Genomic DNA, 16,783 nt, shown 5'->3' with positions numbered 1-16,783 from the left:
AAAAATATTTTTATATATATATTTTTTTATTTTTATAAAACATTTTTCTCAAGTTGAGCTTGAGTTGAGCCAAGCTCGAGCTTACAAGCTTTTGACTCGAGCACAGCTCGAGCTCAAGGTTCTAGCTCGAATAGAACTCAAGCTCGAGCTCGAGCCTCGTATTGCCTTAGAGAGTCAAGCCCGAATAGCTAGCTATTTGGCTCGGCTTGGCTCGAATCCACCCCTACGCGTCAAGAACCCTATCTTCTATACTATAGTGCTGCCACTCCAAATCTCTTACCCATTCTTGCTATATATATAGCAAGATAGTCCATATCACCATGCCTCTCCTTGCTCCAAAACCCCCTTCCTAATTTCTTTTATTTTTTGATTTTTTTTATTTTTTAATTCTACATAATTACCCATTAAACCACTAGGAAAATAACATAAGCTAACTATTTCTAACAACCATAAAGAGAGAGGGATTTCCTTTTCTAATGTTTAGCCAAGTGGTACCACTTTCTCCTAAATTGTCTCCGATTCCTATTTATCTCCTAAATTATCTCCAAATCCTATTTATCTCTTAAATTATCTCTAATTTAGCCAAGAGATTCCCTCCTAAACTATCTCTAATTCCTATTTATCCTTCCCCAACTTTTTATCTACATGTATCTAAAGAAAGTGTCAATTAAAAAATTTCATAATTATCTAAATATTATAACAAAATTATATACTAACTATAAAATATTTATTCAAAACACAAAATTAGTTATAATATATTTAATAATTTTCATATTATTAATAATTATATACTTTTACAAAATTCATCATGAAATTATGTAGTAACAATATAAATTATAACTTTACAAATTATACAATTTAAATGTTATTCAAATAATAAAAATTTAACACTTAAAAATAAAACATTACTTAAATATTTCAATAACTAAATGTCTTAAATAGCAAAACATTAAAAATCGCTTAATAATTATATAACAAAATATTTAATATTACATAATCACATTAAAATAATAAAAATCAAATACAAAATAGTTAACATGACTAAATTTTAAATAGTTAAAATAACGAAATTATGTAATAAGCTTTTAAAAAATTCTTAAAAGTAGAAAAATAATTATAATAGATTTCATAATGTTCATATTAATAATAATTTAATATTTTACAAAATTAATAACGAATTATGTAATAATAGTAATAATTATAATTTTATGGATTATTAAATTCAATAAATAATTGATATTTTAAAATTTTAAATAACAATATTATTTAAATAACTAAATAATATTGTAAACAACTAAGTTCACTTATATCAATTAATAATTATAGAAAATAACTTTCAGAAAATAATATTTATTAGTAATAATTTTACAATAATAGTGTATATTCATTATATATATATTAAAATTAATATTTATTTTATTTTAATTAATTATTTATTGTAGTTTTTGTAAATATGTTTTCAGTAATTATTTATAAAACTATTTTTGTTTTGTTATTTAATAGTAAATTGTCAATCATTGTTGGAGATTAAAAAACTACTATTTAACTTTTGAGATTTAATTTATTGTACTTTTGTTACAAGTTTATTTTTAGTAATTATGTATTTTTTATAATTTATTGATTAATATTTATTAGAGATTAAACTATTATTTGATATTACATTATTTATTGACTAATTTAACATATTTTCAGTATTTATTGTGTTTTTATTAGATTTCAATTGTATCTTCATTATAAAATTATTTTCAATAATTGTGTAACTTTGCTATAAACTTCTAATAATTATTGGAGATTAAACTATTGTTATTTATTAGAGATTAGACTATAAATTTAGCTAAAATTAGGAGTGTTAAAGGACTGCTTCAGTTCGGTTGCAAGTAGTTTTGCCAACCAAATTGACCTAGTTAGGTCGGGAATTTGTCATTCGAAACCGATTGACCATTAGTGAAAACCCACCAACTCAGATTGTAACAGTTTGGGTCTTTTCGGTTTGGTTTGTTTGTTCAAAAGATTTAAACAACTTAAAAATTAAATTTAAATTTAATAAATTACAGTGGTATTATTAAAAAATAAATTCATGATATAAAAAAATTTAGAGTAAGAAATATAGGAATTTTCTCACTTTCTCGTATTAGAAAATTATATTTAAAATATAAAATATATATACGGTCGGGTTGGTTCTGTTTTGGTTGGTTTACAAATGACCAAATCGAAACTAACCTAACTTGGTCGAGTTGGAAAATTAATAAACCAAAGCTTATTGGAATACTAGAAAACTAACCAAAATCGAGTCCAATTCAATTGGATTGGTTATTAAAACATTAAAATATAAAACAATTTGTAAGTACATATAGCTCACCTTCATGGAATTTACAATTGAAGTTGTAAAAGCAAGATGACGAACAATGCCAAGAGTATTGGAACAGCCAATGAACCTCTGTAGTAGCACGACAACACTCCATAGAAGTAACACAAGTCTTACGAACTTGTGATGAGTGTGCTTAAAACACCATCCAGGATTTGCAATAAACACAGAATGCTATCTGGGACCCACAATGAGCTTAGCGTACTATCCCAAACCTACGATGAGCATAAAATGACATCGCAAACCTGCGATGGACCTAATACACTACCAGTACCCTGCGATGAGCATAAAATAGTAGTTCATGTCGTGATAAACGACAAATAAAGCCAAAGCCAGCAATATATATTCATAGGTGACTCGCATTCCATACGATTATAGCTTGTCGTGACGAAGCATCCCAAAGATGACTTGCAGAGACATTGGAACAAATTATCCGATCGAAAGTCTCGACATGTGGCTACAAGAGAACCCATGAAGGGGTGTAGCCAACACATGCTATGCGAGAATCTTTAGGGAAAGGAAACTCTACCCCCCCCTAGAAAGTCTCGCCAGACACGTGGTGAAACTATAATGGAATTTGCTTGATAGATCACATGAGGATAAAGATCCCCTTTCCTAATAAAGAACGGTCTCTTTTGGGATCTTCTCCTAATAGCCTCAAGAGCCCATCTATAAAAGAAGGGACAACCCTCCTCCCAAATGAGACAACCCTAGAACCCTAATCCTAGGGTTTCTTAGAACATCTTTCTCTCTCCTTCTCCTCTCCTCACCACTATTCTTTTTAATGATTCTTCTCCATCTTCTTATCTCTCCACTGCCATTCTCTCCGGACCTTCGGAGACCGAACCAACCGACTACAGTCCATGGTAATTACACAATTATATAGTCCTATGTATTTCTATTGTTTAACTTTCGTTTCATGAAAACCGTGGATCACACGGGTCCCCGCTAGTTCTTCCTAAAACACCTCTTAATCTATATTGCCACGTGGCAGCCCTCTCTTCTTCACTAGAGTTCCACTCCAACTCTCTCTCTCTCTCTCTCTCTTTCTCTACCATCTAAAAACCAAAAACGTGGGTAAATTAATTTGGGTAGTTAAATTAAATTTGTGAAATATTTTTTATATTTTCAATAATTAGTGATACTATTGAATATTATTTAGTAAATATCAACACCAAAACTATAATTTTTCATAATTTTGGTAAATTGAAAAATCTAATTACTAAGAATTACTTGTTGAAAATTAATGATTTTGGTAATTTAATTTCAGAATTTTTTGAAAATTAATTATTGAAATCAACAATTACTAAAAATTAATACTTAATTAAAATATTAATAAATACACATTTAATAATTAAAAATTATCAATAATTTTTAGCAATAAGTAGTTATTGATATTTTCAATTTTGGTCAATTATTAATATTTAATGATATTATCAAACAATAATTAAAATTTTCAGTAATTTTGATATTCACTATAATTTTTAGCAATAATTAGTGGTTTTGTTAATTTAGTGAAACTTAAACTATAAAACTTCGAATTTTTCAAATAAATAATTGGAAAATTTTAATAATTTCTATAAGTATTGTGTACTACATTTATAATTACCATAATAGTGAAACTATATTTATAGGTTTGGGGGTGTTATAGGTTTAGGGGATGACTCCCAAGGTAGGAATGGCAATGGGCGGGTTCAGGGTGGAGATGATACTCCCCATCCCGACCTCGAGTTTTAAATTAATCCCTACCAAAAATTTTAGCCTACATCCCCGATCCTTGATAGAGATGACTTCCCCATTGGGGACTTGAATTCCTGAATTTGATATATAATATAAAAAATATTATAAAATAACATAAATAATATTATAGATTTAATATAATACACACACACACACACACACACACACATATATATATATAATCGGGGTCGGGGCAGGGTGTGGATTTTACTCTCCATCCCCAATCAAGTATTCCTATTAGTTCCATCCCCACCCTATCCTTGCTAAGGCAAATCTCCATCCCATCCCTGCCTAATCGGGGAGGCTGGGTACTTGGAGGGGATGGAGAAAATTGCCATCTCTACCCTCGGGTTGTATAGCTCCATAGAACAATAAGTTTTAAGTCCAATTCTATGCATAGCGCAGGGGCACGCTAGTGTATAATTATGAGTTGGGCCCGAACACAAAACCTGGGCCCAAGCCTGAAATTTCTAGGATGGGCTGAAAAGGGCTCCCCTAATTGTTTTCTTCTTCGTTTTCCATGGATTAGATCAGATCAAAAAACTAGGAACTCTGCTGCACCCTAAAACTGCTTTGTGGCCAAAAATCATTGATTTGATCAATGAATCGCTGACTCAGATGGTCGAACCATCAACCCGAACAACAGTTTTCTGCCATATTTATTTATTTTATTTTTTAAAGTTAGAATGGGCCATCCGTTCGAATCGAACAATTGAACCATTCAAACCAACATATATATCTCCAATCCTCATTCCATGATAAACCAAGGGTGCAAGTCGGACCAGATTAGATCGGGTTGTTCCAATTCAAACCAAAACCAAAACCAACCCTAGTTTTATATATGATAAAAACTCCAAGGTGGTAATTAGCTTTATATAAAGTAAGGACATGTCTGTAAACGTATAAGTGCTTCATTTACAAAAAGGCAAAGAAAAGAAAGGGGAGTTGAGATTCTGCACGGTGAGACATGGTGGCATGCACCAGGCTCCTATATATGAAATCACCAGAACCACAAGATGAGAGAATGCGCATTGGTGAAGCTTCTTATTTGCTTTCAGACCCAGTTCACGTGAATCAGCTCTCAGCCTCTTACAGAATGACGATCACCGTCCCAGGATATAATAATTCCTTTTTCCCCTTTTTGTCTGAGGGTCTGCCAGAAACATAGCTCATGGAATCACCTTTCTGTGAAAAGGAAATAGCTAGCTCAGCCTAGCTAGCTCATAGTTGCTGCTCCTTGAAATTGAAAGGATGTTCAGATTGCCATTCATCACCATGGTGACGTCTACTGCTGCCTTTTTCCTTGCCATATTTTTCATGGAGAAGACTGGAACCCACTTCCACTTACTTTAGAGAGAATAACTAGCTAGGACGAGAATCATCATTCATAAATCTTATTCACATAATGGTGAATTGGTGATTGCTCGATCGGGGAATTCACATCAATTTGCTACTCACACCACATCGCAGCCCTATATTGGGAATATCTTTCCAAAGTACGAGAGATGTTCTCAATGCGCAGCCAAAAGCGCTGTGAGGCGCACTCTGTGAGAAGCAAATTAATCTGGATTTATGATTGGGTACGCGTTTGGTATTAGGGGTTAATAAGAAAAATCAAAAAAATCGATTGAAACTGAATCGAAAATCTGGTTAGCCGAACTGTTTGGTTTGGTATTTATAAAAAAAATGAAGGTATCAGTTCGGTTTCGATTAACCAATATAGAAAATCCATAGTTAACCAAACCGACCAGTATACATATATTTCTATATATTTATGCATATTATATATATTTTATATTTTCTATATATTATAAATTAATAAATATGCATTATATATAAATATATAATATATTACTTATTACTTATTATTTAAAATATAATATTTTATATATATTTCTATTTTTATTATATATTTATATGTTTTTATAATATATTATAAATATAAAAAAATGAAAAAAAGCGATGAACCAAACTAGTCAACTGGTTAACTGATCGACTTCGATTCAATTTCAGTTACTGTTTGTTTCAAAAATAGGCCCACCGAACCATGAGCACCCCTATTTGGTACTGACCACTGAGGTGCTAAGTAAGTCTCAATATTTGTACCTGAATTATAACCAATGTTTTAAAAAGCAACCCGGAAGAGGAACTGTTCTGGCCACCGGTTTCTGGGTCGAAGGTTCAACTGTCTAGTCTGAATGGAGGGCCTATTCTGACAAAGGTTGAATGGGTCGACAATTTGACTGCCCGATTCAATGGTTTTTAGTCAAAAATCAGGTTTGGGGTAAAATGGAACCGGTTGCTTGAACAATTCCCAGGTCAAACGATCTAACCATCCGAGTCAACAGCGGTTCAAAAACCATAATTATAACAGTGAAAATTAAAAAAAAAAATAAGGTAGTCAGATCTGTGCTAGTGCATGGGGCATTGACATGTTCACTCATAATTGATTATTGATTAGTAACCCATTTTACACAGCTACGAGGGCAACAAATCAAAAACCGATACCAACATTTGAAGTTAAATCTATGCAACCAAATTTGATTTTGATATATACACATTAAAATCAAACCATCTACATGGAAACAAGGGTAAATAAACACCAGTTTGGATTCGAGCTCAGCTCCAAACTCAATTTGAACCAAATCGAATCGAGATTTTCACAAGTCGAACTCGTATCCACCCCTATTGAAAGGCCTTGTTATCAAGTTCTTAATTTTAATTTGCTTTATTTTCTCTGCATGAGTATTATCTTATTGACTTCAAGTTGATTATATAAGCCATTCTACATACATATATACTCGACTCATGTGGATGGTGATTGAAATCAAGTAGATGAGTTGTGAAGAGTGGATTAATTTGGGTTGTAGCATTTGAAAACAATGGGTTATCTGTAGCTAGCAGCATTCCCCATCAAGGAATCAAATAAGATAAAATCCAAGCTTCTACTTTTCTTTTCATGCAAATCTTGATAGTGAAAGAATGGACCCAACCTCCTGTCAAATTAGTAGATGCTCCAATACAGTCACTGCAAAAATCCCCAAAAAATTGACATCAGATTTCCTTAGCTACATGATAAATTTTTAGATTTCTAGCTTAACTAAAACAAGGGCATTTTTGTCATTCTAAACAGTAGAACCAGTCAACCATAATTAAATTGCAATTGGGCATTTCCCCCATTTTCTCACATGGGAATTTTTCAAGCTGCAACTTGTTATTCCTTGACTGTATGGTGAGAAGCAAAAAAGGGGTCCTTATCAGGTAATGATCAGGAGCAAATATCTAATGGAACATTCTCTCTCTCTCTCTCTCTCTCTCTCTCTCTCTCTCTCTCTCTCTCTGCTTTAGCTTAAACAGTGAAGTGGTGAAGTGCGACCCAGCACCTCATGGCCCTATATGTATAAATATAGGTTTTACGGCAGCTCAACTTCATCACAGCAACTCCTCATTGTTCTCATCATCATCACCAGCTTCTACTACTTCTAGCCTTGCTCTTCTGATCAGATTTCCTTCCAAGAATCAAACATCCGCCCATTGCACCATTAAACAACAATTCGACTATCGTTTCTTCTGAGATTTCAACAACCTGCATTGTCAATATTCTGGTCTCTATTCCTCTGGGTTGCTGCTGCTGTTGTTGTTGTTGGCGTCAGAAGCATGGAGAAGGTGATGAAGTTGGTGTCACAGAAGCCGGTGGTGATCTTCAGTAAGAGCTCTTGCTGCATGTGTCACACCATCAAGACTCTATTCTGTGACCTGGGGGTCAATCCTGCTGTGTACGAGCTCGACGAGGACCCTCAGGGGAAGGAGATAGAGAAAGCTCTCTTGAGGCTGCTGGGATGTAACCCAGCCGTTCCAGCGGTTTTCGTTGGCGGTAATCTAGTTGGTGGAGCTAACGAGGTCATGACTCGCCAACTCAATGGTTCCCTCAAAACCCAGCTCAAGTGTGCCGGAGCCATCTGGCTTTAGGCTTTAGCACAGCTCTATGTAGAATTTTTGAGAAGCAACTCTAGTCTCTAGCTTTAAGAATTATCTGTTGCTTTTTGGCTATTGAACTTAATTTTCTGCTGTATAAGAGCTTTTGTTAGTACTGCTACCTAGTTAGTTATAGATAGTAGGGGGCCGTTTGTCAACGGCTGAAGTTACTACAAAAAGACTTGTTGCTTTGTGTTTTAGTTGTAACTTGTAAAAATAATTAAACACAATAAAATTTTTAGCATAAAATACAGATTATACTACCCTGCATCCTGTATGTTGGGGTAGTGACACTTAGCCCCCTAAATTTTCATTTCCGATAAATTAACCCCCCACCCCCTTGAACTTTCTTTTTAGATTTCAAGTTCAACACTTTGTCCCCTTTCTTTTAACTTAGATTATATTAATTTACTAAACTGCCCTTTTGAGATTCATATGGCAAAAGGATTTCATTTCAATGGGTTGGGCAATGCAGCTGATTTCGCTTTCATCTAAGGGTGTCAATTGGACTGGATTTGGTCCAATTCAATTCGGTCCAATGTGAGTCCACTATAAATGGGCCAGGTCCAATCCAATCCAATGAATATTTCGGACCATTTTGGGTCGGATTAATTCAATGCCTGTACTGTCTAATCTGTTCAAATTTGTTTTGATTTAAGTTGGTTTCAACTTAAACCTGATCCACTGACACCTATATTCTTGTCTTATATCAATGGATCGGATATTAGCTAAATCCAACTCAATCCAATATAAATTTATTATGGATGGACCAGGTCCAATTCAATCTAATAAATATTTTGAACCGAATTGATCCAATCTAATATGTCTTGCTGGTCCGTCCAATCCATCCAAATTAATTTTGGACTGTATGGGTCTAATCCAAAATCGGTCTATTGACACCCATACCTTCATCCACAATGTGTTGATGACTAAACTGATGTGTGTTTTGCTCATTTGTCCGTGAGAGAAAAGAAGAACGAAACATACACAAAGAGATCAAACATGTAAAAGAAAAGGCAAAATGGCGCAATAAATAAAGAAAAAGGATAGTTTGAGCATTTAGAAATGTTTAATAAGCACATGACAGTCAAATGTGAATCCTTTATCAAAGCCAACTGATGGACTGCTAACAGAGGAGGCAAAGTGTTGGAATCTGAAAGTTCATGAGAGTTAAGGGGGGCTAAGTGTCACTACTCCAAAATATAGGGTAGTAATATGTAATTTACCCAAATTTTTAAGAATGTATTGGTCTGCCTCAACTTCAGTTTCAGCCATTAAGGAGCTTACAACCTTCTTAAAATCTCATTTACCAAAAGACAAAACAATAAGTTTTTCAGCATATGCAACTCTTATCAAATGCCCCCCTAGGTTTATATTATTTACCAATACCATGAAATGCACCTCAAGCTGAAAATGTTGCACTAAAAATAAATATATGATTGTATAAGAGCTTTTGGTAGTATTAATACTGTGAAATGCACCTTTAGCTGAAAATGTTGCACTTGTACTTCTTAATGGGTGCAAGGGATGGCAATTTTCCCCATCCCTAATGGGGATCCGACTTCCCCAACCCGATGGGGTCGGGGTATCAAAATATATTTAAAACATTATTTATAATTTAAAATTTTTATTTATTTTTAAGTAAATTTATTTTTCAAAAAAAAATACTATTATCTAAAAAATTTCGGGGATTCAGGTCCCCACGAGAACCCATCCCCGTCGGGGATCAGAAGTGGAGGACAAATTTTATCCCTAATAGGGATCAGGGATGGGAGTGGGAGTTAATTTCATAATCAAGAGTAGGCATGGGGAATATAATCCCTGCCCCGTTCCCTGTTGCTATTCCTAATTATATACAATTCAAGGTGCATTTTGTGGTAATGATCGATACAGAACAAAACATGGACACACCAGCAATGGAAATTAAAAAAAAAGGAATTTATTTTTGTATTTTATTGGGGGCTTGCAATGTAAATTCAATTTTTGCATGAACCATTTTATATTTTGATAATATTAATTAAGAAAAATTTATGATACTGGAAAAACATGGTATCGGAATAGCCTTGATCAATCAAACAACCCCAGTACCCTCTTGAAATTTTAATAAATAATCAGACTATCATTTTTATGATACCAGTTGATAACCCTATTAATCAAATTACTAAAACTTTTCTTTTTTTTTCTAGTTTTTATTACAGATATGACCAATTTTATGGATAAAAATAAACATTCAAGACTCAACCAACAACCATAGTGTCGAGATGAATAAATTCAGTAAACATGGTCAATATAAATATTTAATTTGTAGGATTCTTTCCATACCCAAACTGAAGACAAAACGAACATGTTTTCTGTTTAGGTCCCCATCAAAATCCATAAAGGTAAAATAGGTGGTCAAGTGGTGTCTCCTAGAAGAATATATATCACTGTATATATACTAACAACAGAACTTATCATCAGATAGTGCAACTTGGATTGAGTTGAGCATTTGTTCAGTTTTGATTTTTCTTTTTTTTTTAAGTATTGGTGATGTGGCTTTAGTTTCTATAGGGGCAAGTGTCAGACACTAGGCCTAATCCGGGGTTAGTGGGTTAAGGATAGGGTGCACGTGGGGCCTACTAAGCACACAACGTGTCTTTCTGCTGTTTGAACTCACAACTCCCAATACAATTGATGCCTTACAACTAACTCGACATTGAGTGGACTGACAAATCCATTTAGACTAAAGCTGAATTTGTAGAGTCTAATTCAACTTTTTATTATTATTTTTTTTTTTACTTCATGAGCTTAAGTTCGACTTGATCATTTTAAGATTCTACAATGGAGGTATGTGTTCGGGTGATGGTCGAGTTTATAGAGTCTAATTCATTTTTTTTTTTTTTAACTTCATGAGTTTAGTTCAACTTTATCATTTTAAGATTCTACAATGGGGGTATGTGTTCGGGTGATGGTTGAGCTGGTTAAGGAAGCAACGTGGCAATCTTCGTGGCTGCCTTCTTTTCTGGTCACATCGATATTATGCATAATGGAAAAGCATGACTAAGAAGGAGTGTCATGTACGATAAGAAAACGAATTCTACTGAGGAAGAGGAAATCGCCCGAAGACCATAGCGGACGACCTCATCTCGACAACCCCGAGAGCCCTATCCATCTAGGACATCGACACCCAACTATAAATAGGTATTCCTTGTTCAAGGTAAGGGACTTCTGGAAGAATACTCTTTGAATACTTATCTGCACTATCTCTTCAGCCCGGATCAGCATTATTTCAACCTACTCAACCCGGCCACATCTTTCTCTACCCAACTGACTTGAGCGTCAGAGTACCTACCTAGGGAATAACTCCTTGGGCCTCTAACCTTTTCTCCTGGTTGCAGATCTCAGTGCACGGCTTCGTCCTTCCACCTCGGCCTCGTCCAGTTGGTAGGATTATTTGATTGTGTCCTCGGTTCGGAATACCTCGAATCAGACATCATCAGATTGGCGTCGTTTGTGGGAAATGTACAAATAGTCATTTCCCAAACCCCTTTCCGTTCCCCATCTCGGGGGTCCCTCTCACTTCACAACTCTCCGCACCAAGAGCCACAGCATCAAACAATGGCCGACCCCACACAATTCCTCGCCATGCAATAGAAGGTCGACCGTATCTTGGCCATGATGAAGACGCTGGGGCAACCAGCACATGCCATCGAAGTTACTTGCCCTGCCACTCAAGCACCTACTATAGCTGACCCTCGCACCGAGGACACAAAAGGCGCCATGCAGGTCTCACAGGGCCCAATCCGACCGCAAGCAACCACAACTACCCAGAAAACCTGACTCCCCAGCTCGGCCTCATGCGCATAACGCCCGCAGTAGATCCCATCACTCTGCTCGAGTGCCGGCGAAAGAACAACCCATCCAATGTCTGCAGTGGTCGTTGACCTCAGTAGTAGAATCCAACTTGGTTCGAGACCGACCTGCAATCCCAAAAGTGGAGAAGTCCGTGAACACGATCTCGGCCGACAAAGACGTCGAGATTAGAGAACTGAGAAAGCGGCCGGTACGCCTCCCTTCCTTCACGATCCATATCCTCCTAGGATCAGCTAGAGTTGCAGTTCCTGGCGTAATTCACCACCAACAAAAGGCACTGGAAAATGTCGGCCAGCCTCATGCAAGTACAACAAAGGAAATGAGAGACCTTGAGGGAATACTTGGCGAGGTTCAACGCCGAGGCCCTTCAAGTCCGAACTCTAGACCAGTTAGTGGTCGTGACCACCATCATGAGTAGGCTGCGCTCCTCAATGTTCAGCTTCTCTTTGCAAAAGAACCCTCCGCCCAACCTAACCGCACTCACGAAGCACACACAGAAGTATATGAATGCCGAAGAGGCCCAAACACTGCGCAGGGAGGATGAAGACCAGCATGACAAAAGTGCAGAGACCACGACAGCTGAAGACCAAACCAAGATGCCAAGAGGCTAGACTGCCGACATGATAGCAGACCGAGGACCCCATCGCTGAAGTATCACAACTTCACTCTGCTCAATGCTTTGTGGGCCAACATACTAATGCCAATCCGTGACCGCAACTTCATTAAGTGGCCCGAGAAGATGAAAATCTAGGGCAACAAGAGAAATCAATACAAGTTTTGTGACTTCCACCAAGACCATGGCCACGACATTGAATATTGCAACCACTTGGAAGACCTCGTCCGATGCAAATACCTCCATTGGTTCATCGATATTAAAGAGCATAAACCCAAGGAAGAACTGCACTGCACTGACGAGCCCCTAGCCCGAGCTCCCCCGGTTAGGGTCATCGTCATCATCTCAGGCGGGATGACCCTTAAAAGGGGAAACTAGGTGCGGGAGATCTACTCCAAGGAGCTATAGTGCCAGGACTAAAATGTATCAATGGAAACCGGTGCCAAGCACTAAAGACAACCAGGCCGTACAAATTCAATAAACAAAAAAAATTCTTCAAGCACAAATACCAAATGTCCGCATACAACCCAGTCGAACTCCAATGGCCGAACTCTGCGCTGATCGACGGTCGTGACATGACAGTAAACTCACAAAAGACCCGACCGACCACAGTCGATCGAGGTCAGAACAAGCCCTTGACAGGCACTAGGGTAATGACGTCCCCGCCACATTGGCAAGAGGATGGCCATCGAACTTAGCACACCCTCCCGACTCACAGTCGGGGCAGAGCTAATCAAGGACCCTAGCTAGCCTAGTCAAAGAGAGAGAAGCTCTCCAAGACCAAGTGGCACCGTTCTCCCTAGAAACGTTGAGAGGTTGAAAGCACCTCGGCTAGCATAAGACCGAGACCACTAATCCAAAGACCTCAGCCGACGAGTATCAGAGCTAAGACCTCGTTCACCGAAGATCCAAGACCTCGGCCAGCATAAGACCAAGGCCACTATGCCAAAGACCTCGGCCAGCGAAGGATGAAGACCTCAGCCAATATGAGACCGAGGCTATAGGGCTGAAGACCCCAACCACAACGTCAAGTCCGAAACTCCAACTAGCCTAAGACTCAAGTACAAAAGCACGACCTGTGGTCCCTATTGACCAACCAAATTCCCAAGCGCAACAACTTAGAAAAAGAATGAAAAAAAAGTTGTACAATGATTGTAAGCTCGGCATACCGAGTTGTGTACAACAAAAAAAGGAGACAACGCATCAACTATCCGCTATAGGATCCTCGACTCACTCTTGGGCGTTGGCAACAACTACATCTCCACCATCAGGCTCTTTGGTATCAAACGGGCCAAACCCCTAAACGACATCAGGCACCTTTGGGAATTGACATATCACCCTCCGCTAACAAAGAGCGAATCTCTCCTTCCAGGAGTTGGTAGCTTAGTCGTCCAACTTGCTCTGATGAGCCTCCATAGCTCTATACTTGGAGACGACCTCCTCCTTTCCCTAAGCTATCTTCGCCTCAGCCTCCTCAAGCGCCATCCTCAACACATCCTATGTCTCCTTGACATCATGGATGTGGCCCTTCAATTTACGGATAGTGTCGTCTCTCTCCTCGATGCCGCGCTTCAACTTGGCCAACTTCGCCTTTAGCTGGGCATTCTCTATCTCTCGTGATTCATAAAATCGTCACAACCTGTGGAGACGATCGACAAGGCCGATGACCGAACAAATCGACTACAAGGCATCAAATAGTTAGTACAAAAGAAGAGAAACAAAGAAGAACAAGTAAAGCCAAACTTACCGTCATGACTTGATGAAGAGTTGCACTCTCCAGGAAGTTGTTGGTGTGGCTACTGGCCTCCTTCATAATGTTGGGGAGCATCATACCCCGGGCAAGCTGCTCGGCCACCCCCTCCATCTCAAGGGTGTCCTCCGATCAAACTGACCATTGAGGCACATATATGCCGACCATGCCCTCAACCGAAGCATGTTCCGGAACGTCCCCCTTTGCGACGAGGATTGCCCAAGCTAGACCGTGGCCTCCTCGAAGTCAACCACCACAACATCCTTCGTCGACCTCAGCCTCTTCTCCTGTCAAGGCATGCATTTTTCCGAGCGGCGCTGGAGCTCCATGTTCCTAAGCTTTGCACACAAGGTCCTAGCCGCCTGTGCCTTCCTCGCGGCTGTAGCCTTCATACGCCAAGCTCTCTCCTCAGCACCAGCCATGTCTAAATCTACACAATTCACCACAAAGTCAGAACCAAATGAAAACAAGTGAACCGCATAGCCCATGGACCAAACTGGGATTGATTGGCCAAAGGGCACATCAGCCCAGCCAAGGTTAGCAATTGGGACGATGTGTACTCCTCAATGTGCACCCGCGCTATCCTACTTACAACAACTATCTCCTCTTTCAACAACTCGGCTTGGGAAGGACCCTTATCCTTGGTCCTCAAAGCGAACATGGCAAGGGAGAACGACCGATCTCCTCGACAATTAAGAAAGAAAAAACCCTCTTTCTAATGCTTAATGGAAGAGGGAGCCCCAATGAGCACCTTGGTGTTTGGCTTGGCCGACAGGTAGTAGTACCCCTACTTGTGTTTCTTCAAGTGGAGAAAGTATCTAAGCATTGGCAAGGTAATCTCAAAATTCTCAAGAGTGTAGTAGCATAGCAACCCGACCAGGTACCAAAATGAGTTCAACATCAACTAAACAAGCAGGACCAGATACCACCTCAAGTTGGCCACTACCCCGGGATCTAAAGGGAACCTAAGGTTGGCTATCAAACTATGAATGTACACACAAATCTCCTCGGGGTGGGCCAAAGTGGCCCTCTCCCCAATCCTAGGACACTTCAGTTTGTTTTCCTCAAGAATGCGATACACCTTTTGAATTCAAGCCAGGTTGGTTGGAAAAAGACTACACAGATCCAAGGCAAACCACTCCCCAAATCTCCCCTTGAGGGCTTGCTCTTCCGACTCCACATTGACTTCAGCAACCTCGTCGGCACCAATCTCTTGGACCTCATCATCACCCTCGTCATTGACCTCAGCCACGTTGGCATCAGTCTCCGACACCTTAACCTCAATCACCTGACGCCAAGGACTACCCTCACTCTCATCCCCCGAAGTGTACCAAGTGAAAAGGGAAGACAAGGAAGATGTGGTGGAAGACATCTTACCGAAGAAAAAAGAAGTTCGAGACACTTAACATATCAAGCAAGGGATGTCAGCCGAACTCCAAGGCACAGGCTCTTCCCAAATGGAAAAGTGAAATGGCTCGCCTACCCCCTTTTTATAAAGGCAACCAATGGTCCAGGTCGATGACGTCGATTCAACGTTGTGCTTCGCACACGCGTGACCTCAAAAGACCAAACGATGCATTTGCCGACCCATAACGGGAACAACACGAGCGTTGAACCAGCCGATCTGCCCAACAAATTGGCCTTACCCTAGGCCAACCAATTTGAAAAAATTAAAGTTTCTCAACCAAAGAGTGTCCTACACAAACAAGGAAGCGAACTCCGCCAGGGAAGAGGAAACCTCTAGAAGACCTCGGCGAATAACCTCACCCCAACAACCCCGGGAGCCCTATCTATCTAGGACATGGACACCCAACTATAAATAGGTATTCCACACTCGAGGTAAGGGACTTTTGTAAGAACATATTAAACAAACCATGTAGCCTAAAGGTATAGACAAAAACTTGAAAGAAAAAACTAAAGTTGGCATGGTTGGACGTGGACCAAGTGTGGTCAGTTGAACATAATTCGTGTAGCCTAAAGGTATAGACATAAGCTGACTGACTAAACCGATAAATTGACCCAAACCGATCATTCATGTTTAGGTCGGTTGGTTTCAATTTGATAATTTAGTAACCCAATCAGGTTGGGTTGGTTGAATAAAATGTCTTAAACTGACCCAACCTAACCCGTGAACAACCCTAATTGGGACAACCTATGGTTGAGGGAGTCAAGGGATTAGTTCTTGGGTGGTTGGTAAGCTAGATGTGAGCGTTGAGTTTGGTTACGAGATCTACCTTGGGTGTCGACATGGTAGGGTTTAAGCTAGCTTACATGGACTTTCATCCAAGGGGGTAATTGGAGTCTATAGGTGGTTGGACCTACTTTGGCTATGATTTCACAAGGCCCCTCATATTTTCTCACAAGCCCAGGATGTACTATTTGGAAAAACCTAAGGCAATGGGCATGGAGTTTAACTAAGTCCAGGTCACCTACTTGGAAATTTTTAGGTCTTCTACCCAAATCGACCCATTTCTTCATTCTTCTGGCT

At 38.8% G+C, this 16,783-nt stretch overlaps 1 protein-coding gene across 1 annotated transcript; it reads left to right on the top strand.

Moving 5' to 3' along the window:
• Positions 1-7,439: 7,439 nt before the first annotated feature.
• On the top strand, positions 7,440-12,842 carry LOC104586217 (monothiol glutaredoxin-S2-like). Its single transcript, XM_088886458.1, has one exon. The coding sequence runs from the start codon at positions 7,763-7,765 to the stop codon at positions 8,072-8,074; it is 312 nt and encodes a 103-aa protein (XP_088742584.1). The 5' UTR covers positions 7,440-7,762; the 3' UTR covers positions 8,075-12,842.
• Positions 12,843-16,783: the final 3,941 nt, after the last annotated feature.

This window comes from Nelumbo nucifera, chromosome 4 (assembly GCF_055504915.1).
Source record: "Nelumbo nucifera cultivar China Antique chromosome 4, China Antique-T2T, whole genome shotgun sequence".
NCBI lineage: Eukaryota > Viridiplantae > Streptophyta > Magnoliopsida > Proteales > Nelumbonaceae > Nelumbo > Nelumbo nucifera.
Note: the sequence above shows the minus strand (reverse complement) of the source record. Positions and strands in the feature narration are given on the sequence as shown.

Coding starts and splice junctions, on each gene's coding strand:
- LOC104586217 (XM_088886458.1), top strand. CDS start 7,763: ATGGAGAAGGTGATGAAGTTGGTGTCACAGAAGCCGGTGGTGATCTTC.